At 39.0% G+C, this 23,514-nt stretch overlaps 2 protein-coding genes across 2 annotated transcripts; one reads left to right on the forward strand and one right to left on the reverse strand.

Moving 5' to 3' along the window:
* Positions 1 to 1,861: 1,861 nt before the first annotated feature.
* On the reverse strand, positions 1,862 to 3,995 carry LOC143846349 (ribulose bisphosphate carboxylase small subunit, chloroplastic 6-like). The gene is made up of 3 exons (XM_077354779.1): positions 3,784 to 3,995; positions 3,480 to 3,607; positions 1,862 to 2,308 (listed from the first exon to the last, which is right to left on the reverse strand). The coding sequence occupies exons 1-3, from the start codon at positions 3,940 to 3,942 to the stop codon at positions 2,074 to 2,076; spliced, it is 522 nt and encodes a 173-aa protein (XP_077210894.1). The 5' UTR covers positions 3,943 to 3,995; the 3' UTR covers positions 1,862 to 2,073.
* A 3,761-nt stretch (positions 3,996 to 7,756) lies between these two features.
* On the forward strand, positions 7,757 to 17,565 carry LOC143892786 (uncharacterized). Its single transcript, XM_077397651.1, has 3 exons — positions 7,757 to 8,061; positions 16,567 to 16,772; positions 16,916 to 17,565. Exons 1-3 carry the CDS (start codon positions 7,960 to 7,962, stop codon positions 17,178 to 17,180), a joined length of 573 nt encoding a protein of 190 aa, XP_077253766.1. The 5' UTR covers positions 7,757 to 7,959; the 3' UTR covers positions 17,181 to 17,565.
* Positions 17,566 to 23,514: the final 5,949 nt, after the last annotated feature.

Raw genomic sequence — 23,514 nt, forward strand, 5'->3', positions numbered from 1 at the left:
TGAAAACATAAATGAACAAAAATATAAAGGGCATTTTTATATATTTGCACCCTCCGGGACATTCCATTGGATTCTGTCGCTACGTATGGGTTAGAGTCCAAAATATTTTTGGGCCTAAAGATATGGATCCAGTGGATTCATTCAGATCTGCCTGGTATGCCCAAATACTGACCATTAACATTCGGATTCTTTGGATCCATCAGGCCGTCTGGGACTGTCGACACCCCTGCAAAAGACTAATAGCATTGTTTAGATTTTTGCATATACCAAAAAAAAAGTGTCTGTATTTCCATGTTAATAGGGCACAAAAAAGTACATTGAGGCACAGATTTTTGGATGATCTTGTTGGGGGTGCACCCCCATGTACGCACAACACCAACTCACTTGTCTCTTAATTAAAATGTAAAGGGGCGTGGGTGTTACCGTGAGAAAACAAAAACCGTGACAAGAAAGAAAAAAAAGAGAAAAAAACGAGAGGAGAGAAAAAGGGTTTCTCGTGTATGCTCATCTAGGGTTTTGTTTTGGGCAAAACTTAAAGAGGGGTTGGAACCCTAATCCTTTGGAGATTGAAGTCTTTGCAAAGGCAAGAAAGAAGAGTGAAGAAGCTGCCTGAAGAAGCTGCCAAAGCCTAGGATTTTGGAGGAGTTCTTGGAGAAAAAGAAGATCTCTCACAGTTTTAGAGGTGGTAAAAATTTCTCTTGCAAGAGGTTTTTGAGATAAACCTGTATTTCCTCCAAGATTTCATTGTTATTCTCCTCTTCTTGTTGTATGCCTTAAGGTTTTGGAAAAACTTGAGAAGAGAGACTTTGTATTCCTCCTATCTTTTTTAGTGGATTTCTCTCGGAGTTTGTCCCGTGGTTTTTACCCTTCACATCGGAGGGTTTACCACGTTAAATCGTGTATACTTGATTGTGTTTGGTGGATTGCTATTTTGTGCTTTGTAATTTCTTGATTCACGAATAGCAGGAGAAAGTTTATCCACTGCGGTCCGTCCGTGTTTCCCCAACAGATCTAAGCCATTCATTTATTACTATTCGTTGAAGACGGCTCTTGTCCCAAATAATCTTCTCCATAGGATGATCTCTGTCATTCAATTTGTGGAGGTTTCTAAATCCTCATTTTTTTGAATGCTCTGAGCCGCCCAATTTATCCCAAATATATTAAATAATTAGGATAATTATGTAATTATGTAATGAATTGAAACCAAGAAATATATTCTAGGAAACTTGACCTATCTATAGTTGCGGACCAACACACAAAAGATTTTGATCATCCAATAGACAGGAATACTATGCTTTCCTTCTTCCCGTGCGTGTAAAATCAGGTAGCCAATAGCATGCTGACACGTGGCAATGAGCTCCCGAAAACCCAAAGTAGCCAATCCACCTCGCGAATTGGGCCCATACAATGACCTATCTATTGTTGCGGACCAACACATTAGAGAAAATCTGTTGTACGTACTATTTAAGGTTAAAAATAAATGAGATACTAATGTGATCCTAGCAAATGCTTTAGAATTTTCAACTGGGCTTAGCATGTGTCTTACACTATTTTGCTACAGAAGAGAGTAGAGGACCACTTGTACTGTAAGCTTGTTCCCAAATGGATAGTTTTAAGATTTCCCGTGGTTTAAGCAATGAAAACCATGCCAATAGGAGGGGGCCACATCATTTTGTCCATTGGGAGTGGAACAACACCTTTTTCCAGATGGAGTAACGCTGGCTTTATACATGTTTAACTCTCTCAGAAACCTATTGAGATCTGAAAAGGAATAGATTTGCTAATTTTAGATTGCCTTACAATTAACAGTAACTAGTTTCCATCCCCTCTCTCAGAAACCTTAGAAAAAGAGGAGGGGATGGAAGATAAGCCATGATTCCCAAGTCCCAACCAAAAAGTAATGATAAGAGTTGGAAATTATGTAGCGGAGCCATGAGCTTCTTCTCCAACAAAACATGAAAGACCTTATCTCCTCCATTAGAGAAGAAAAAGATCAAAAAAAAAAGAGGAAACAAAAATAGCAAGACAAGAGAGAAACAAAAGCTAAAGAGATCGGCATGAATGGGGATCACATCAGGTACTAGGCTCGTAGGCAATGAACATGCAGCACTGGGTCTGGCGAATGTTGTCGAAGCCGAGGATCCTGATGAAGGAACCTGGGTACTCTTTCTTCGCCTCTTCCAGCTCGGCCAATACTTGCGAAGAGTCTGTGCATCCAAACATGGGTAGCTTCCACATGGTCCAGTAGCGCCCGTCATAGTACCCCGGCGATGCATTGTGCCTACGGTACACGAAGCCCATCCGTGCAATTCAGCATACCCATCAAATTAATATATATCCGTACTAGTAGTTGTAGATGTTAAGAAGTGTTTCACAAGGTTAAGGGATTAATTGATTTGCACTTTTTTTCCTACCACACAGATGAGCTTTGATCCTATAATATTTCAATTAGATAGGGCTCTACGTTAAGAGAAGAGACTGAGGTTAAGCCTTTGGCTCAATTGGTTAAGGCTTTGTTCTTAAACCTTGAGGTAGGAGGCTCAATCACAGCTCACCCAACAATAAAAGTAAGAGGCGAAGCAAAATATTTTAGGCACGACCCGGGCTCTGAAATCTTTTACTCTGATACCAACTGTCACGGACTTTCATTAAAGTAAGAGAAGAGGCAACAAATTTAGGCACAACCCGGCTCTGAAATCTTTGGTCTGTAACAACTGTCACATGCTTTCATTTTTCTCTCGGCGACAAATCCATTTGGCACCCTAACATATTGTAAGCTCAGGTCAACATATATATATATATATATATATATATATATATATATATATATATATATATATATATATATATATATAAGAGAATTTTTTGTACAATTACACATCACTCTTTTTTACTTTTTTTTAACAAAGGCACCCATTCAACACACATATTTTAAAATAAGACAATTTTTTGTAGAATTACACATTACTCTTTTTTACTTTTTTTTAACAAAGGCACTCATTCAACACACATATTTTCAATCCTACTCATCTTTTATGCTTTTTAAGAAAGGCACCCATTAAAGCCAAATAATTTCAATCCTATCCCCTCCTTTATACTTTTTAATAAAAAATTTATAGGGTGATCTTAACCATCCGATTTAAGAGGAACAACATATTATGGAAACCTCTATAGATTGGAGGGCTAGGATCAGCCTATGGAAATGATTTTTGGGGCACAACCTATTTATGTTGTGTTCCATCACATGGATGGCTTGGATCAACCCGTGATGTGGTCCGTACAGTTCTTTGTCGGCCCGTGCCCGTGCATCGCACAGGGTTTTTTACTAGTTAGTATATATATATATATATATATATATATATATATATATATAGAGAGAGAGAGAGAGAGAGAGAGAGAGAGAGAGAGAGAGAGAGAGAGAGAGAGAGAGAGAGAGAGAGAGAGAGAGAGAGAGAGAGAGAGAGAGAGAGCTTACCTCATCGAATTCCAAGCAAGCAACCCATCCCGATCTAATAAGGAACTCAACTTGTTTGGCCAATCTCTCAGAGGTCATAGCAGGAAGGTAAGAGAGAGTCTCAAACTTCTTGAGGCCTGTAGGAGGCCACACCTGCACACATACGTACATGAATAAAATAAGCCAAGCCAATTTGAATCAATAGCCGTCCATAAACCTTTACAATTCTCACTCTCCTATGACAACAATACACTAAACCAAGGATAAGTAGGTATTCTTCTTTCACTCAAGCAAATATACATGACCCATATATTTCTCCATTGTCTCACATTCATGCATTGGACTCTGCCACCATTGCTAGGGAGGTGAGACAAGTCGGAGTTGGTCTTGCGGGTCACCGGAAAGGCGATATTCGACTTGAGACCGGTGAACGGTGCAACCATGCTGGCTTGGGCCAAAGAAGAGGCTCCAGCTACAGAAGAAGCCATTTCTTCTTTTGCTACATCCCAACAGATATCTTCGAACTGTTGATAAAAATTTGTTATACTAACATTTCCTATATATAGTGTCTGCCCTCTGTTGGCAAAGGTGTTTCCTCATCCAACGATCCTCTTTTCTGATGGTTGATTGTAGACCCCTTTTTGGCCGTTAATTTTTCAATTGGTGACATTGCACTTTGATGACCACATATTAAGTGGAAATTTGGATCACACCCTTGTCGTTAAGCACCCCTCTTGGTGTGCTACGTGTCGAGAACGACTGGTTCACCTTATCTCATCCTCATTTTTGAGTCTCTGACTGGTCACTATATTACCCAAATATCTGCTAAATTTGTCGCTATAGAAGAAGATTTTTAAGTTGGAGGAAAACTACGAAAAAACCCTTCCACCCATCTGTTGAAAAGTCTTTGCCATGATACCTTGTTGGTGGGCATGAATACAGAGGGACTACTAAATGTGTGCCTCTTTCAGACTGCCTTGTTTCTCCAAGAGGGAGTGTGTGGTCCTCCTAAAAGTATAAGTACACCATTTGAAATTGATCTCGAAAATGAAAGGTCGTATTAATGATTGTTCTCGATAATACAGAACTCTATCCTCAGAAAAAAAAAATCCTCGAAATTATTTTAAAAGTTGGAGTTGGTTTGTCTGAGAGGATTTGTGATCGAAATTCCTCTACCATTTTACATCAGAATCTCCTAACCTGTTCGTATTCCTAACCTCCACAAATATCCTCCTTTTCAAGTTCTTATTTGGCCCTATTTACTTAAGGACTATGTTCCAAGTGGGAAACTTCAAACTTGTTTGGTTCTTTGGACTTTGGAGCCATAAGGAATCATGCCTGATTGTCTCATAACATGATCAAGCGGTTAGGATCTTGCGTTTGGCCGTGAGCCAACAACCCATCTTTAACTGAGAGTAATGATATCTTGAGAATCTTCTCATTGAAAAGAGAATGATGAAGATCCATTCAGGACCATTCCACATGATCCAGCATGATCCAGGCCCTTAATCCGGGTGGACACTTCACTAGTTGCAAATCATTGTAATACAATTAGGCACGTTTACTATTACATCGTAGGCCCTAGATCTTATTATCCTAACTGTACATCTGATGGACCCTGTGTTGGATCTGCATGATCATAGCAATAACAAGGGCGATGATATTTTTACCCCCCTGCAGTACGCATGCGCCCCCCTTATAACGTGATTTGGCATTAACAGTGGGCAACGTACTGCAAGGCGGGGTGAAAATATCATACCTCCAATAACAAACCTAACATCCAATAATACATTATTATCAGCCACAGGACTGATCAAATGGATGGCCAGATCCATCAAAGTTGGGGTCCACTATCTCATAGTTGGTGTGCCTTATTGTATTTCAACGAGGTTTCACCCTACTAAAGCATTCTTCTTCAGTGTTAAGACGCCAGTAGCAAGAGGTTCACTTTTGATAAACCGTAACACCGTCTGACCAAAGATCCAAGAGTGATCAAAGTGGGTCACACTTGATCGAACAATCTCACCTTCCATCCATTAAGCTAGATTAAAAGGCTTGGATTTAACTACCTGGAATGATCGTTTTACTCTTACTTCATTTTACCACTTTTCCTTAACTCCTCCCGTACCTAAGTTCCACCTAGACAAAAATAGCCCATAAATAAGAGGAATTCTAAACTCAAGGATGTCCTTGCAAAAAAGGGCTGAAAGGGCGCCCCCATTGGCTGAACATGGCTGCATTTAGTAGTTCTCTTTGACTTTTGCCATCACAAATGCAGCAATTTCAGCCAATGAGGGCACCCTTTCAGCCTTTTTCTGCAAGGGCTCCCTTCAGTTTAGAATACCTCCATAAATAATCATCCCTAATTATCCCCTTAATTAGTCACTCTTTACACCTAGTGTTCTAATTAATAAGAACTCTCACCCACACGAGCCACACCATCCAAGGCAAAGATAAGAGCAAGAACCCTCCTTCAAGCATCAACATTGTAGATCGACAAAAAAATGAAGGGCAGTGATATTCTCACCCCCCACCCCAAAGACATACCATCATTCATACCTTCCGATCTTAGATCTTAAATACCATAATTCATACCTTCCGTATCATGTATACCATCATTAGAACCATCTGTATATGATCTATACATATGAATATTCTTTACTGATACCATATTTAAACACCCCCCCCCCCCCCTTCTCTCTCTCTCTCTTAGATATCGTAAGGATATATTAAAGCGTGGAGGAGCCACCATTAACTCCAAAAAGGCCTAAAAGTGAACGATTTCTGTTAAAGGGAAGGGGAAAATATCACTGCCCATAATGAACCCTTATCTCTTGTCAACTTTGTCCGCAAATATATGTTTTAGGTTTTACCGATGGACAGAAAAATGCTGATTAATATGTGTACCAACAGTTTTATTTTTTTGAATCGTAAAGAATGACATTAATTTTTTTTTCTTTTTCGATGGGTAACTTGGGTTTGGCAGGGACCTCTACCGGTTTATTTGATATAGAAAAAGAGATACATTTAAAGGCGCAACAAGCCATCCCTAACTCAGAAAATATGAGAGAGGGAAATCCAAAACTAGAAACACATGACCGACGAAGCACTAATCCTAAGAGATCAAAATGCTCAATATGTTGGGCTCTTTGTGAGCGTCGTAAGCAATTTTTTTTGAGAACTTCCTCCCGTGATTCATTTGATTCCTCAAGCTCTAGCTTCTCTTCTTCAATGTCCTCTTGTTCATCCGGGATTAGATTGACTAGATGACGCTCTTCAGCCCGGTATACTTTTTTTTCGAGCTTCTTTGGGAGCTTCTGTGTCTATTGGATTGTCTTCATTATTTGCGAGGGATTCCAATGAGTGATTTTCTTCTTCCCCTCATCCCTCATCTTCAAAGGTGCCTTCTTCACTATTACTCTGAGGCTGACTAATTTGGTCCTCCTCTTCATTGTTTTCTTCCCGTTCTTTATCCACTTTGTTTTCAATGTCTGGAGGATCAGAGTCTTGCCTGGGGAGAAGGGTTGGGGGTAACGGAGTGGGAATGTTGTCCTCTGGGTCATCAGGTAGGTGATTGAGGATGGAGTATCTATTTAGGAGATGGATGACATGTGGAGTCAAAGGTCTCTGGAGCAGTCTGGTTTAGGCAAAATTTGGTTCTTTGGGGTTTCTATAGAACTGGGTTCAACATTTTCCGAAGAGGCTTTGGCGTTTACAAATAGAAATAAAAGGAACAAGGGACTGCCGTGGCGATTGAGATGATCAAAACCAATACAAAAGCAAGAAAGAAAAATGGTAGACCCAGACAAACATTTCAAGAGGGAGGAAATCGTAGACTTCCAATTATACCCTTGAACAACCATCCCTAGTTAGTCTATCAGCCTTTGTATTAGCCAAACGCCTCACATGATGATACGAAATTTATAACATTCAAAGAATCTCCCTTCACTATGGCCTTGTCCAAAATGTCTTTCTCCATCAACTTTACTCCTTGTACCATCTGTTTTATTAGACCGGCAGTAAATGTTCGCCGGTAAAATTCACATTTATTGTAGTGGGTTTACCTAAGAAACTCTCAGGCCCTACCCCTAGTACGGTGGATCTTGTAAAACACTTCTATTTGCATGTGTATTTTCTTTTCCTTTGTTTACTTCCTATGTTAACAAGTGAAGCTCTTCCAGACCATCCAAATAAAAAGGTGAAGCCCTGCTAGACTTTTGTTAGAAAATCATCACTTTCTAGACAGAGCTTTGCAAGAATTTTACCAACGAATCTTCAGTAAGAATCTCCTTTAACGCCCCTAAAATCCCCTAATAAATTCATCCATTTGGTAAGTGCATCCCACGCTTTTCCACGCTTTTCCCATGTAGATTTTTTGTCCGCTTCCTTGCAAAAAGTGTGAGCTCTCACTCATTTTACACACCCTGCTCTCTCACTAGTCACTTCACGTTGAAAGAGAGAAGGAAAAGGAAAAAAAAACACAAGGAAAGAAGGGGGGGTGAGAAATGGGAGAGGAAAGGGGTTCGACATTAGTACATTTACTGGTGGTGACCCTCTGCTTGGTAGCCTTCGGATTCGCCATTGCTGCCGAACGCAGAAGAAGCACCGTATTCTTCTATCTCTCTCTCTTTCTCTGCCCCTTTTCGTCTTTTTTCTTATACGGTGAAAATCGAACAACGATTAGGGTTTTTTTTTCAAGTTACTAGAGTTTAGGGTTTTGTGACTTTTGCCTCTCACTTTTTGTAGTTCAAATGGATTAGAATTTATTATATAACTCGTCGCATACAATGTTACTATCATCAGATTGGAGATTGTTCCTGTATTTGGAGATTAGGGTTTGCAGATCTGGTTCAAACGTTTATGAGATTATTACCTTTACACCATTTCTTACGTTTACAGATTAGTGTTTGAAGATCTGTTATACATAGGATTGTTGGTTCAGTTGAAATTTCTCCTATTTGTTGTTTTTTAATATTTGTGGTTAGGTAGGTTACCTTCTTTGATCATCACCAAGTTCAATGTGATTAATTCAAATGTGTAATATACATATGGCTTTGGGATATGTAAATTGTTCTTCTTTTCATTGTCATTGTAGATCGCTAAGGATGTTGCCATGTTTAATTTTTATTTTATACACGAGTAGTTCTTTTTTGCTGTACGAGTAGATTTTTCTATGGCCTGTTAGTGATCATCAACCATCCTAGATATTGCCCTAGTCAACAATGATAAACAGAATTTAAGTATTTCAAAACACAGATGCGAGTCAAAACATGGCCATGGCAAATCCTAGTCAACTAGGCACGCTGCGGTCATAACTCAGGAGACTCAAAGGAGTTTTGATTGTCTTTATAAATCGAAATACAAACTCGGACAAGAATGCGGCCATGGTAAAAGGGAGTTGACTCGGGGGATTCCACAATGATGTGAGGGAGTTTTGAAACTATGTTTATCTAACCCGAGGTCTTTTATTTTCTGTTATGTCTTTTTTTTTCTGTTGCATGTGAGAAGTAATGGGGCTATGCATGGATTGACATGTTTGGTTCATTTCTTTGTTTCTCAGTGTAGCATGGCTTAACAAACTAACTTCCCATACTTGTTAAGGAGGTTTATTTTGCATTTTTGTCAATGTTTTTAGTCTTTTGGTGTATCAATCCTAAAATCATTTCTGGGATGAAGTTTTTCAATTCAATATACCAGTTGAGTCTACTTAGCTGATCAACTACCAATTCTTGCAATATTGTGAACATAAGTAAAATGACTCCTATAGGAAACATGATTCTTACAAGCCATACTCTACTTGATTATGAGCATGCCCATCTTTACTTAAATCCTTGCATAAACACTAGAAGAAAGCCAACTGTCCTAGCTCTATTCCATAAATTGATCTTTTCAAGCTTAACCATATTTAAGCTATTTCTTTTGTTCAACTCTTAAGCGAAGACACCATGCATATATATCTTCCTTACGATGCTCATTAGGGAAGTGATTGTTTGGTTTGTCAATGGGGTAGCCATGGGTTGGAAACCTTTATCCAAGCTTGTCTTGCAAAATTTACTTTGTCCTCGTTCTGGGTGAAGGATTATTTACATTCCTTCGACCCTTTGGTTGGATAACCATGGTTTCATTATGAATTGATTCATAATGTTCTCTACTATTCTTTGATGTGAAAGGGACTCTTTGCTTAAATGATAAAGTATAGCTCTGTAAGCATGTTTATTAACGAGCTTAGCATGCCTGAAGTAATGATCATCTTGTGGTCGTCTCCATGACCATCATTGTGTATATCACTTTACAATAATGTATTATTAGTATTAGCGTATTGGTTTAACTAACAACACCGAACACCTGTGGCATGTGCTCCCTGCATGTTTGATAATTCAGTAAGTATCACATTTCACATGTAATTCACACACACATATGTATGTATACATAACACTACACCACATTTCACATGAATTCATATAAATATAATAATGTAATGTAACATATGCTAATATAGTATACCTCTAATACACTTATGGTTTTGGTTTCAGTGTGCATTTTGGTTTTAATATGTGTTTCGAAGGGGGTGGAAACTGAAATAGTCCGGTCATTTTGTGTCGGTTTCGGTGGAAATTTAAAACCACGGTTTCAACAAAAAGGTGTTGCCGTTATTTCATTCATGTGTTGATGAACCTATGTTGCTGTTTGTGTTTAGTTCTTTGCGGTGCTGTGAGTGCGGTGGTTGTTATAGTGACCTGTTGTGTTCGTTGCAACTATTGTTAGAGCTGCCTACCAAGTGCTTGTTGGTGTGTCTGAGTGAAGTGTATACAGTGGAACTTTGGACTACTATGTAGCCTTTGTGTGGGTTGTTTCAGAGCCTTTATGTGGGTTGTAGTAGAACCTTCATGTGAACTACTTAATATGCAATCTTTTTATGGATTGTTGTGCAGTCTTAAAGTGGAATGTTAAATTAGACTACTGTGTTCTCATGGGGACATATGCACATTCACTGCACTTTCTCCTGGGCTGTGCTGCATTCTTGAGGGCGGTGTTGTCGTAATATCTTATTACTTAATAGAGGAGTTTCGGTTGTTGGAAAAGGACGTGGTCGTGAGTCAAAGGGGAGACTATGGCGGCGTTAGATGTGTGTAAGATCGTGTGATGACATACACGCGTGAGAGTGGACGTGTTTACAAAGACTTTTCAGTAGAAGTCAGTTTAGTAGTATGTGTTCCAGGCCGGGCATAGATGATATAGATGGCATCTATGCTTCAGTTAGAGGGGCTGTTAGAAGTTTACTAAAGGGAGATGCATAATGATGCTTTGGTGTAACGATTCAGTTATTTTCTTAAGCCTATTTGCATTAGTAGATTGAGCCTATCATTAGATGGCCTTAGTGGCACTTTATGTAAGGATGGACTTTCACTTATATAAATGCATATGGGATGTCTCATTGTGACCTGGTGGCCACGGGTTCGAGTCACAGAAACAGCCTCTCTGCAAAGCAGGGGTAAGGCTGTGTACATCTAGCCCTCCCCAGACCCCACAATGGCGAGAGCCTCGTTCACTGGGCCTCCTTTTTTTTAAAATGCATATGGGATGTGATGTTGGATGTATAGTGTCCACTATTTCTCTTCCTCATCTTTCTTCTTCTATGCCCCCTCCCTCTCTCGCATCACCCAATATGACGTGGGAGTGTGGTTGATCCATCATGTAGTTCAATATATGCCAAGAAAAATACAATGGTTCATAAGCTGAGAGAGCAAAGCAACATCAATGGAGGGAAGGGTGGTTGTTTTCAATATACACATCCTCATTCTTCTTCTTTTTTTGAAAGATAACAAATTACATAAATAGATAACAAGAGGCCTCAGAATTACACACTCTCATTCTTCAATTCCTAGAAAAAAAAAACAAAACCATAATCATGTGGACATCTCCTTCATAAAACCCTTTTATACCCATCTTAACCTACTCACATTAATAGTGAGCTTGCTCATAGACTTAGATTTAACATATCTAATACCAATCCCGCATATGCGTGCACTCTATCCTTCTGCAACTGCCAAAGCTTGAAGATGGAAGAGGAGAATAAGCAATGGCGATTAATCTATTATTTATTATTAGCCATTTAAGTGACTTAGTCAAGTGATACCCATCCTTTTTTTCTCCAATGGCAACGATTAATTAAAAAGTAAAGGGCAAAACCCAGGGACCTAGAAGGCCATCTGCTAGCCTTTTTTTTTGAATGATAACCATCTATTAGCCTAAACAAATAAAAAAAAACTCATGGAAATAGCAAGTCAAAAGTCTCAATACCCAGCCTCCCCATCTGGCTATAGGACAACTGTTTAGCCTCATTATTAGCCAAGCGCCAAACTTGATAGAACGCCGGAATGCTCCTCAATGCAGTCTAATAACTCCTTAATAGCATAAAAAAAATGCCACAGTTACCCCTCCATCCATCAAATCATGTTAAACAAGTTGCCTTCCAGGATAAGGTTATCGATCACAATGTGACCTATATATCAGATGCCAGATAGCAAAGCCTGCACCTCTCTGCTTCATTCATATCCTTCTCGCCAATAGGGCCACAGTAAGCCTACCAAGATAACTCGTCCATATTGCAAAGGAGGCCCCTGATGCCAGCAGGACCCAGTTTCCCTCAACTAGGTCTGTTAAAATTCAGCTTAATGAACCCGATAGGGAAGGAGTCCATTTTGGAGACGAATTTGCCGCGACAATCCCATTGACAGGGATGTCTGCAGCTATGATTAGCCGACACTCCAAAATTTGAGAATGGACCCGTCTCGATGCGGACACTCAAGTCACTTTTTGGTTGCTACTTTCACAGTACTATTATGATTTTGACTCGATCCGAACTTTTATTGGTCATGGGCACTTCACCATATTATAATTGGTTGCTGCTGCTGCATAAATTTGTTATTGCTGAACAAAAAAATGGGAAAAAATAAATGGTTGCTGCTTCTAGGATTTTAGGGTGGCCCAAGATTGTGGCAGATGCTTGAGCTTGTTTCAGTTGCAATTGTTGCATAGATGGCTCTAACTGTAGTGTAACCAAATGACCCATTGATTGTTGAAGTTGTGGAAGCTAGTCAGGCTATTTTTTGGGGGAAATAGTATAGTCTAGAGTGAATCTCAAAATTACTCTGATTGTGGAGGTTCAGTCTTATGGTAATTTGTGGCTGATGCTTCTTGGATTTAAGGGAGTTCACTACGTGTGTCAGGAGCATAACTGGATCCGTGCAAACAACCAGGTATGCCCCTTATTACTTGCAAACTGTTTATAAATGCCCCTAAATGCAGGATGCTTTTAGAGCGAATGGAACAAGCGAAATCAGGTGAGTGAGAATTGCATGAAACGACTTTTTGTTGCTTAAAAAAACCACACTTCTGCACTGAAAAGGCGAGATTTAGAGAAACAGGTGCTGTGGGTTACACGTTCTTCTTGAGTTTTTTTCCTCCACATGGAAGATGTATCAAAATGCTGCAGAGAATTGTTGTCAAGCTTAATTTTATGGATCTAGTCTTGGTAACCTGGGTCCGGCCGGTACTGGGGGAGTGTTTAGGGATGAGAAAGGAGTGGTGGGGTGGCCTTTCACAGGTCCTATTGGAGTTTCTGCCTCTAGTGAGGCGGAAGTTCGGGTGGTCCATCAAGGTATCAAATTATTAGTGGTGGAAGATCTAAATTGAGTGGTGGTGGAAAGTGATTCCCTCAATGTTATTCGTTGGCTATCCGGCTCTCATATTTTTCCTTGGCGTTTTGTGGACTTATTTAATGAGATAAAAGACATTGTGGGCATCTTTAGTATCTCCTATCGCCACATTAGGAAATCGGCAAATGAAGTGGCCTTCTTTGTGATTTCTCTCTTTGTTTTTTTTACCATCTTGGTCCTCTTAATGAAATCTTTTACCATTAAAAAAAAAATGGTTTTCAAATGTCTCCTCTTTTTCCATGCTACGATTAGTATTAGGTGGGAATGCATGTCACCTCCTTTGGCTGAGATTAGAACTAGGTGGAGACTAAATGCCAACTTCTTTGGCTGAGATTAGAAGCATGTGGGAACTTTGAGATTACAAGTTCTCTCTCTCTCTCTCTGTGTGTGTGTGTGTGTGTGTGTGTGTGTGTGTGTGTGTGTGTGTGAGACTACATGTGCATTTATTGTTACAACGATAATGAGGACAACGACTTACCAATTTTTGATAATCAATATTTTTCATTTACGTTTGAGATTTTAAGAATTGATACGAACTAGTCTCTTTTTTATGTTAAGATTATTATCCAATATGCATGGGTTTAGATGGGAAATAAATGATTAGTATGTAACAAGTTTTTTAGCAAATAATTCATATTATGATATTGAATAATTAATCACGGTAGTTTCGTTTTATGTTAATGGATTTGGATAGAGAATGAATAATGAATAACCTTATAGTCCCGTATGAATAACCTTAGTCATTTTATTATTGACTTATATATATATATATATATATATATATATATATATATATATATATATATATATATATATATATATATGTGGGGTAAGACCTTATAGTCCCGTATTTTTCAAAAAGTACTGTGTGAACCACACCATATGATGATCCAAATTTTCCATGTGATGCGCCACAACGTAAATAGGTTGTGCCCTAAAAATCATTTCCATAGGATGATCCTAGCCGTCCCATCTATAGAGGTCTCCATAATATGTTGTTCCTCTAAGATCACTCTAAGATCAGAGGGTTGGGCCGTACAGTTCTTTTTGAAAAAGAAAAAACAGGACTATAAGGGCTTACACCATATAAAATCTCTCTCTCTCTCTCTCTCTCTCTCTCACACACACACACACACACACACACACACATAGAAAAGAGTCCCTACACCCTAGTGTAGATAAGTTATCTACATCCTAGGCTTGAAATACATTGGGGGACACATTGTTTGGGTGATCCAAAGCATTCATTTGATGGGCCCTCAGATAGATAGGGTGTGCCCAAAAAATCAGCTCCATAGGATCATCCCAACATTTTGAACTATGGAGGCAAAAAATGGATAGATTTGTGAAGGTTTATAAACGTCCATTTTTACCTTGATAACTTATCTACACTAGAGTTCCTACACCCTAGTGTAGATAAGTTATCTACATTCCAGGCTTAAAATACAGTGGGGGCCACATTGTTTGGGTGATCCAAAGCATTTATTTGATGGGCCCTCACATAGATAGGGTGTGCCCAAAAAATCGGCTCCATAGGATCATCCCAACATTTCGAACTATGGAGGCAAAAAATGGACAGATTTCTGATCCTACAGATTTGTTGCTAACTTATCTACACTAGGGTGTAGGAACTCTTCTCTCTCTCTCTCTCTCTCTCTCTCTATATATATATATATATATATATATATATATATATATATATATATGTGTGTGTGTGTGTGTGTGTGTGTGTGTGTGAACGTTTTCTAGTCCGTCGGCTAAACACTCATGGTCCCACCTTATTTGGATGATCCAGAGCATTCATTTAAGAGGTCCGGACATAGATAGGGGGTACCCAAAAAATCAGCTCCATAGGATCATACTAACTCTTCGATTTGTGGAGCTAAAAAATGGACAGATTTGTGCAGGTTTAGAGCCGTCCATTTTAAGCTCCACAAATCCTAGGGTTGGGATGATCCTATGGAGCTGATTTTTGGGCCGCACCCTATCTATGTCAGGGCCAATCAAATGAATGGTTTGCATCACCCAAACAAGGTGGGCCCCAGTGTATTTTTGGCTGACGGACTAGAAAAGTGTTTCTAGTCAGCAGACTAGAAACATTTCACATTCACGCACGCGCAACAGCCCTTCCACGAAATGACATATATATATATATATATATATATATATATATATATATATATATATATATATATATATATATATATAGAGGAAAGTGTTTCTAGTCCGGCCGACTAGAGATCATTTTGTGGTGATCTAAAGCATTCATTTGATCGGCCTCATCATAGATAGGATGTCCACAAAAATTCAGCTTCATAGGATCTTCTTAACCCTTCGATTTGTGGAGTTAAAAAATGGACAGATTTGTGGCGGTTTATAGCCGTCCATTTTAAGCTCCACAAATCATAGGGTTGGGATGATCCTATGAAGCTAATTTCTTGTGGACACCGTCTCTATGTCAGGCCCCATCAAATGAATGCTTTGCATCACCCAAATATGTGGGACCCATGTGTTTTTGGTCGGCGGACTAGAGAATGATCTCTAGTCGGCCGGACTAGAAACACTTTCCTCATATATATATAATCTTACTATTTACGATCTAATATGATTCACGATTCAATTCCGATTTTCTAAATATCCTTTTTTATTTTAGCCCTAACCCAGAAAGTATCTCTACCAGTGACTCTTTCTATTCTTAGTTTCGTGAGTTGTCATACTTCTATGTTTAACCTGGTATTTGGGTACTACTATTGGGCTTCCCAAATAAGAATATCCTTTCTTTGTTCTCTCCTCTGAAAAGTAGTCGCTGCATTTTTATCTTTAGTTTCTATTGCTTATATTAATGGTCCATAATCTCTACCTGCAAATACTGTTCCAACTTACCAAGCTGGATTAAGAGAATACTCTTTCCGACAATATATATATATATATATATATATATATATATATATATATATATATATATATATATATATATATATATATAGAGAGAGAGAGAGAGAGAGAGAGAGAGAGAGAGAGAGAGAGAGAGAGAGAGAAAAGTGTTCCTGCGCAGCTGCGCAGAAAGTTACCTGCGCATTAGTGGCTTAAAAAGCCTCCGATTGGTTCGTATGACGGGTCCACCTTTGCGGGGTCCACAAAAACGACCAATCGGTGGTTTTTTAAGCCACTAATGTGCAGGTAACTCCCTGCACATTAGTTGGAGGAAATGTACCATTTACGTAGAATTGTATTCTACTACATTTGATTATCATGATTGTTATTGCAAGATGTTATGAGATCATTATGGGACTCTTCAACATTCTGTTTCAGTACTGGTATAAATTCCCATACTATTTATACATCAGGTGGATTTTTTGTTCATCCAACACAAAGTTTCTTTTTTCATGACAGGGTACAATAGTGAAAGATGAGAGAGACAATGGCACATACTGTGTTTACAACTCAGATGTTGCTACCGGTTATGGGGTCGGTTCGTTCTTGTTTCTTCTCTCAAGCGAATCACTGGTTATGGGCGTCACAAAGTGCATGTGTTTTGGGAGTCCTTTAGCCCCCGGTGGGAGTCGAGCCTGGTCCATTATCTATTTTGCATCATCATGGTGAGTTTTTGTCATTAAAGACCTGATTTCTCTGCTCTCAACTTCTTTACTTGTTAAACTAATTCTATTTGATACTGGCATTTTTTCAATTTGCCTGTGCCTTCCGTACTAGACACTACAAATTAGCATGTAAATTTTGGCAGGGTATCCTTTTTAATTGCAGAGGCATGTCTAATTGCCGGCGCAACAAAAAATGCCTACCACACAAAGTATAGGGATGCCATATATGCCCAGAACTTGTCATGTGAAACACTGCGGAAAGGAGTGTTTATAGCCGCAGCCGTGTTTGTGGTTTTCACAATGATTCTCAATGTATATTACTACATGTATATCACCAAGGCAACAACTCAGGCTGCTCGCAAAACAAATAGGGCAAACTCAGCTGTTGGAATGGCTGGTTATCCGTAAACTCAACAGTTGGAACTGGTTCTTTAGTTCTCACTTTTTTGGGTTGATGAGAATGCTGTCCCAGGGCCATAGGGATTAGTCCCGCCCTAAAATGGGGTGGTGATACCCTATGTCATCCCCCCAAAAAAAAAATGCTGTCCCAGTGACTATCATGTAGTATAAGCTTCTAAGTCGTGCAATATGCAAATACCTACTGAGTTAAGAACGATTGTTTCTGCATATTTTGGCGAAGTTGTATGATCTGTTTACAATGGAACAATTTATTTCTGTGTGTTTCTTAGAATGTTAATGTCTCAGTGATTGTATCATGTAGTACACCAGAGTGTTACATTTTCAGTATAAGGTTCTAAGTTGTGCTATATGGAAATACGACAATGTTTGTGCATATTTTGGTGAAGTTCTATTATCTGTTTACAATGAAACATCTTGTTTCTGTGTTTCTTAGTTGTTTGATTTGATGACCTTAATTATTTGATAATCATAGCTAGGCAAAACATATTCTGGATTTAGATGTATGCTTTATCATGTTTTCATAGGTTGGCACTCACAATTGATTGATCTTCTCTACTATCATCTGGAAGAATATGTAACTTTGGAGAAAATGAACTGGCAGCAGTCACATTCTAATTTCAAGAACTATTAGAATGGTTTCGGAGCTATTTCTAGCTGGGATGCCAAAATTACTGCTGCAGTGCCCATTGATATATCATCTGGAAATGCCTGTGTCTATGAGCAAAATGATTTCAAGAAAGCCACTTTTATACTACTTACTAAAAGACACTTGTTGGGCCCACTTCTGCCCCATTTACGTAATGACATCCGTTGATTTGAACAGCAATGATAAGGCTGACCAAATGGCATGGAGTTCACCTTGATCGGATGATTGTAGGCCGTTGATCCATCAAATATCATTTATCTTATGTCTGTAATGTCTGTTTTTGGATGGGACCAAGACCACGTGGGTCACGTCATGATCTTCTTGTTCAACTATCTTGTTGGAGCATACATGCCACCATAGACCCCCTTGTAGGATCCAAAAATTGCCTTATATTATTGATCATAAAAGTCTTTGTTCTTACATACATGCCCCCTATCCCCCCCCCCCCTCGTAGGATCCCAAAATTGCCTTATACTAACGATCATAAAAGTGAGTTTCTGGGTACGTTGTTCTTATAAATCACTTGTTTAGGCTCCAACCGAAAACGAGTGGAAAAGGGTCATTTTGCCATGACACGGCGCTTTTCTGACATTTCGTTACATTTAGGCTCTGTTCACTTGCGTTCCCGAGAAAGCAAATCCCTAGAAAACAGCCTCTTTTTTCCTTGACAAGACAGGATTCTGGTGTTTACTTGCTTTCCCGGGAAAATAGAATTACACATGTGGAATTTCTACAATTAGTAAAAATGACATGGAAAAGCCCATCCCCCCCCCTCTTTAGGGATTTCATTTCCGACCAAACACACTTGGATTTCGTTTCCTGGGAAAATTAGTGCAAAAAGAAGGGCAAGCAGTTTCCCTGAAAACCTTTTTCTACGCAAGTGAACAGTCCAAAAACAGTCTAGGGAAACCTTTTGCTGCACAGATTCCTTGGATTTCTTTTCCTAATGCCACGTCTGATTCCCGGGAAACATTTTCTTTTCATTTACCGGGAAAACAAGTGAACAGAGCCTTAGGTGCGTCCTATCAAATGATCTCTCCTAGCATTGTTCTTGGAAATGGTCAAGACTCGAACACTATTCACCACAGTTTAACAATTGCTCTTTCCACAATTTGGGAGAATTAGAATTGCTAATTTCAATTCTATGCCATGTTTAGAGTCAATCCTTTTTTGCCTGCTTATAATCATGAAAGTGGACCCTACTTGTGTGGAACAACCATACTTGCATGGTTTGTTAATCAGTTAATCTAGTTGATGTTTATGAGCAATAGTTCAATAGGAATGAAGAGGGCTAATTAGGTTCCCAAAATGAGTTCGAATTCAATTGTGCTGTTCATGTGATTTTTTTTTACTATGAACTCATTAGATCCAACCTGCTTAATAAATCTGATGTTTATTTTCGTTCAAACTAAACACTTAATTTTTACAACTAAACACCCTTCTCGTTTTCTTTTCCATTTCCTTTCTACTTTCCATTTCCTTTCTCAGTCGAGGGAAGCAACTATTGGAAACTACTTGCAAGAAAGTCAGTTTTATGCTCCTTTCTGTAAGGCACTTATTTGAATCCACTTCAGCCTTTCCTGTTGGTAAATGCTGTTGGAAACACCTTGATCGGATGAACCTAGGCACTCAGCCCCATCTCCCAAGTCCCACACAAGGAACCTTTCCTGTACATTGGTTTTTTTTTAAAACAATTTGTCTGGTAGGTAGGCTGGCTTGAAGTTACGGTACAAACCAAAACTCATTGTCTATTGCATTCCAATGTTCATTTCTTGAACTACTAACGTATATCCACAGATCACACCTGACTGTTTCCTTATACACACAAGGTTTTAATGACCGCCACTAAAAGAACACATGTAATTGACTCTCTTTAGAGACAGTTTTAATGACCACTGCTAAAACCTGACTTTCTTGTAGTATGCCTTATATTTCATGAAATAGACCCATCCTTCATAGAGTGGTAATCAATAAAGTAAACAAAATAGTATGCTCCACCTCCCAATGGAACATGTACAAGTTCCCATTCATTCAAATGAATGTAATCTAATACACCCTAGTGTAGTACTACCTTGTCTTGAACTTCACCTTTCAACACCTCTCATATTGATGGAAGTCTCGTTTGCAATTTCTCTCCTTAAGTAATTTTCTCTTATTAAGAACATGGAAACTTTTCTCATGCATATGGCCTAGAACAAATGTTAGTAATATCATTTGTGCCTAAGTCAACTAGAGTAGTCACAACTTCTTCACGTGTTACTTTACTCGTTGCAACCTGTACAAGTCATCTTCTTTCTTTCCTTTCATCACAACCATTTCCTCCTTCATGGCTTTGAGTACATTTGTGCACATTGCCATGAATTTACTGCCATTATAATCTAAAGCCACTAAGGAGATCAGATTCTTCCCATGATAGGCTCACCAATGTGTCATGATGCATGGGAAAGCCACGCTAAGCCAAAGAATGGGTGCATGTGTGGGCTAACTGGCAAGATGGTAGGGACATTTGGAGGGGCATGACCAGGGTAGGAGTGGTACCAGTTTTCTTAAAATTAACATGTGAGACCTTCAATCCTTTGGATTCGTTCGTGGCACGTATCTATTGGCCTTAAGCAGCCATGTCGCAAGACTTGGTGAATTTATGCGTGGAACGGACATGCCTCTCACTAGGATGAACTTGCACAGGACTTGAGGACATTACTTTCGGATGACTCGAACTTAGCATTGGAGATCTTATTTCATTGTCTCTTCGTACCCACAACCTGTGGTAGTGACACAATGCACATTCCAACTGAGATACGAGCTCAAGCTGAGAGTGCTGTGTATTATACAATAGATATGGAAAAGTTCCATCATAATTTTGAAGTGGAGGGGGTGGACCAACCCACCCTCTCAAACGCTAAATATCCACTCAAACCATAATTCCATCCCAAAAGTTAATTCCTATGTTCGTCCCCATCTCTTGGTTTTGTGTTAGTAGAAACGCATGGAATCCTAGTAACAAAGCCAACCAAAAAAGTTGGTATTATTTGACTTTTTCAAAAAGAAAGGTTGGTATTTGTTGGTTTTTTCTTAAAAAAAAAGAGTGGGTTACAAAAATTTAAAAAAGGTACATACGAATCAAGAGAACCTAATCCAATGTGCCATAACTTTTTTATGTGCTCCATTTAGCCAACATGGTGCAATCATTGGGCCCACACCGGAGACTATATGAAATGTAAAACATGGCCCACTGACATCATCAACCATGGTAGCATTTTGGAGCTTATAAAATGGAGTTTTGTAAACTAATATTTGTAAGGACAGTGATATTGGCGAAACCATGTTTTGATAATGAGATGAAATTACTTTGTCTTATATGGTTTAAGCAACTGGTGCTGAAGTTAAATATAATGGATTGTGTAGGCAATTTCGCACAAAAGTGATTTTGCAGCCCCTCTTTTTCAGAGAAGAAATGCCAACTCATAAGAATTAAATGAAGGAGAGATTCAGCTATGAGGTGGCTCTTTTCTCTTGAGAAAGAAGGGCCAGCGAAATGGCTTCTTGCTAAATTAGCTAGACAGATGTAATTATTTGCAAATAATGGTGTTCTAATAATTTTACTAATAACTTGTAAAGAGTCTTAATATCTCATTTTCAAATATAATTAAACTAAAATAATCTTATTTACAAATAAGGGCCAATTTTGGTGGGATCAAAAGATGCCCTAACATTTGCATAGATAGCACTATGATATTGATTAGAGTTGTCCATTGGTGGGCCCCATCTTGGAGCAATCGGGTAAGCAAAATCAATCGAACCAGAGCCAATGGATGGGCAACACATGAATATAGGCAACAGTCCTTGTTCCGTAGACAGAAATAAATTGGTAAGGTAGCTATCAAAATGTTTTTTTTTTGGTAAGGAATCCAATGCGAGCTCCACATGAAAGACCCATTATTCTTCTGTGAATTTCCATGTATAAAGAACGGTTGTTATTATAAGATATAAGGAGCTTGCTTAGAAGCAAAGGCATCTCATCACTTGCCGACTAGATTGCTTCTCCAAATAGGAAATTCCTCAGTCCAAGCCAGGCAAACGTACTTTCCTTTCCTCTCTTTACTTGTTACCTCACTTGGGACACTCTCACCAAATATTATTTTACCCTTGCGAAGTTAATATTTCATATCTTTCCTATCAATCTTAAATCTCTGCCTATCTTTTCCAAATCTCCTATCAAACGACCATCCTTACTAGTTCTCACTGAGAACACCCAACTCATGATCTTGATTACCTTCAAGATTAAGCTTCCACGTAATCTTGTTTGGTAGGAGTGATGATGTGATATCTTCCTGCTCACTGTATCTTTTCCTAATAGTAGCGTAGTCACTAGATTGTTATGAAGGAAAGTAAGAAGCAATAAGGTCTTGTCTTAATCTTTAAGCAATAAAGTCTTGTCTAAATCTTTTATCTTTTTATAAGGGTTGTTCCACAAGCCCATCAAATACAATCATTTCTCCGGAAGATTCATGTCTTCCTACATATTTAGCTCGAAGCCTCGAACAATGGATGCTTCAGATGCAATCTATTTGGCTAAGCTCATCGGCATATAGAGCTTCTCCAATACTCTTTATAATTTCAACTATGATTCTTCCACCACATTGTTGAAAATAATGTTATGTGGTTTTCATAATCGAATTGTGATGTTTACCCTTGACTCGATGTCCTCCACTCAATATGTTATGATTCTTTTAGGCTCTGTTTATTTTGGATTTTGAGAATTGATACTGAGCCAAAAACTGATTATTGGACTCCAAAATCTCTTTAATTTTGAGTCCAATAATCAGTTTTTGACACAACCAATTCCCCAAAATCTAAAACAAACAGGCCCTTAGCTTTTCATCATTTGCCAACAACACCTTATAACCAAGCTTTGTTTAATTAGAAAGCTCATTTGCTAGAGTATTTTAAAAATAAAATGTCTTTTGAAAAGGTTTTTTTTATAAAGAAAAGTGTATTTTATTTGGAAAGTGAGTATTTTTTGTAAAGAGGTGAAAAGTGCTTGGTGAGAAGAGAAACAAAGTCCCACGGGACGGTGCGTTCGTGCGGCGTGGGCTATAGTGTTTTTTTGCACACTTTGCACTTCGCTCGTCACGAGGAGCAAGGAGGACTTAATTTTTTTCAGATTGGATTTAGGCCATCCGATCAAGATTGTTGTAATCTGTTAGGCCCAAAATCGGTTAACAGATATGGCAGTGACGTAAGAGCCGAGCTGGAGGGAAGTAGAGTCCGGATGATCTGTGTTCTGCACAGGAGCAAACGAGGTCAGAATGACCGACCCGGAGTGTACTCCGGACAGGCCCTTCGACACTCAAGTCAGTATGAGCCGGAGTGAAGAGGGTGTTTTAGGAGTGGTGGGTGAGAATTCAATACCCTGATTTATGAGCTTTGAAGGCCCTTTTATAGGGAGAAATTGGGGTAGTTGGGGAGTTAATGCTCCAAGACAGGTGTCGACCAGCTATAGGTTCAAGCTCACCTACTCTGTGTAATTACCAAACTACCCCTGCTGACGCAGGGTCTGCGGTGGGCCCCTCTCGAGACATGTGTCGGCAGCTAATAGGCTGGTCCGCGGTGGGCCCTCCTCTAGCCACGTGTCGGCAGCTAATAGGCGACTGTGTTTTTACACCCCATCAGTTG

This window comes from Tasmannia lanceolata, unplaced genomic scaffold (genome assembly GCF_043159265.1).
Source record: "Tasmannia lanceolata isolate RefF3 unplaced genomic scaffold, GAP_Taslan_0.1 ptg000015l, whole genome shotgun sequence".
Lineage (NCBI taxonomy): Eukaryota > Viridiplantae > Streptophyta > Magnoliopsida > Canellales > Winteraceae > Tasmannia > Tasmannia lanceolata.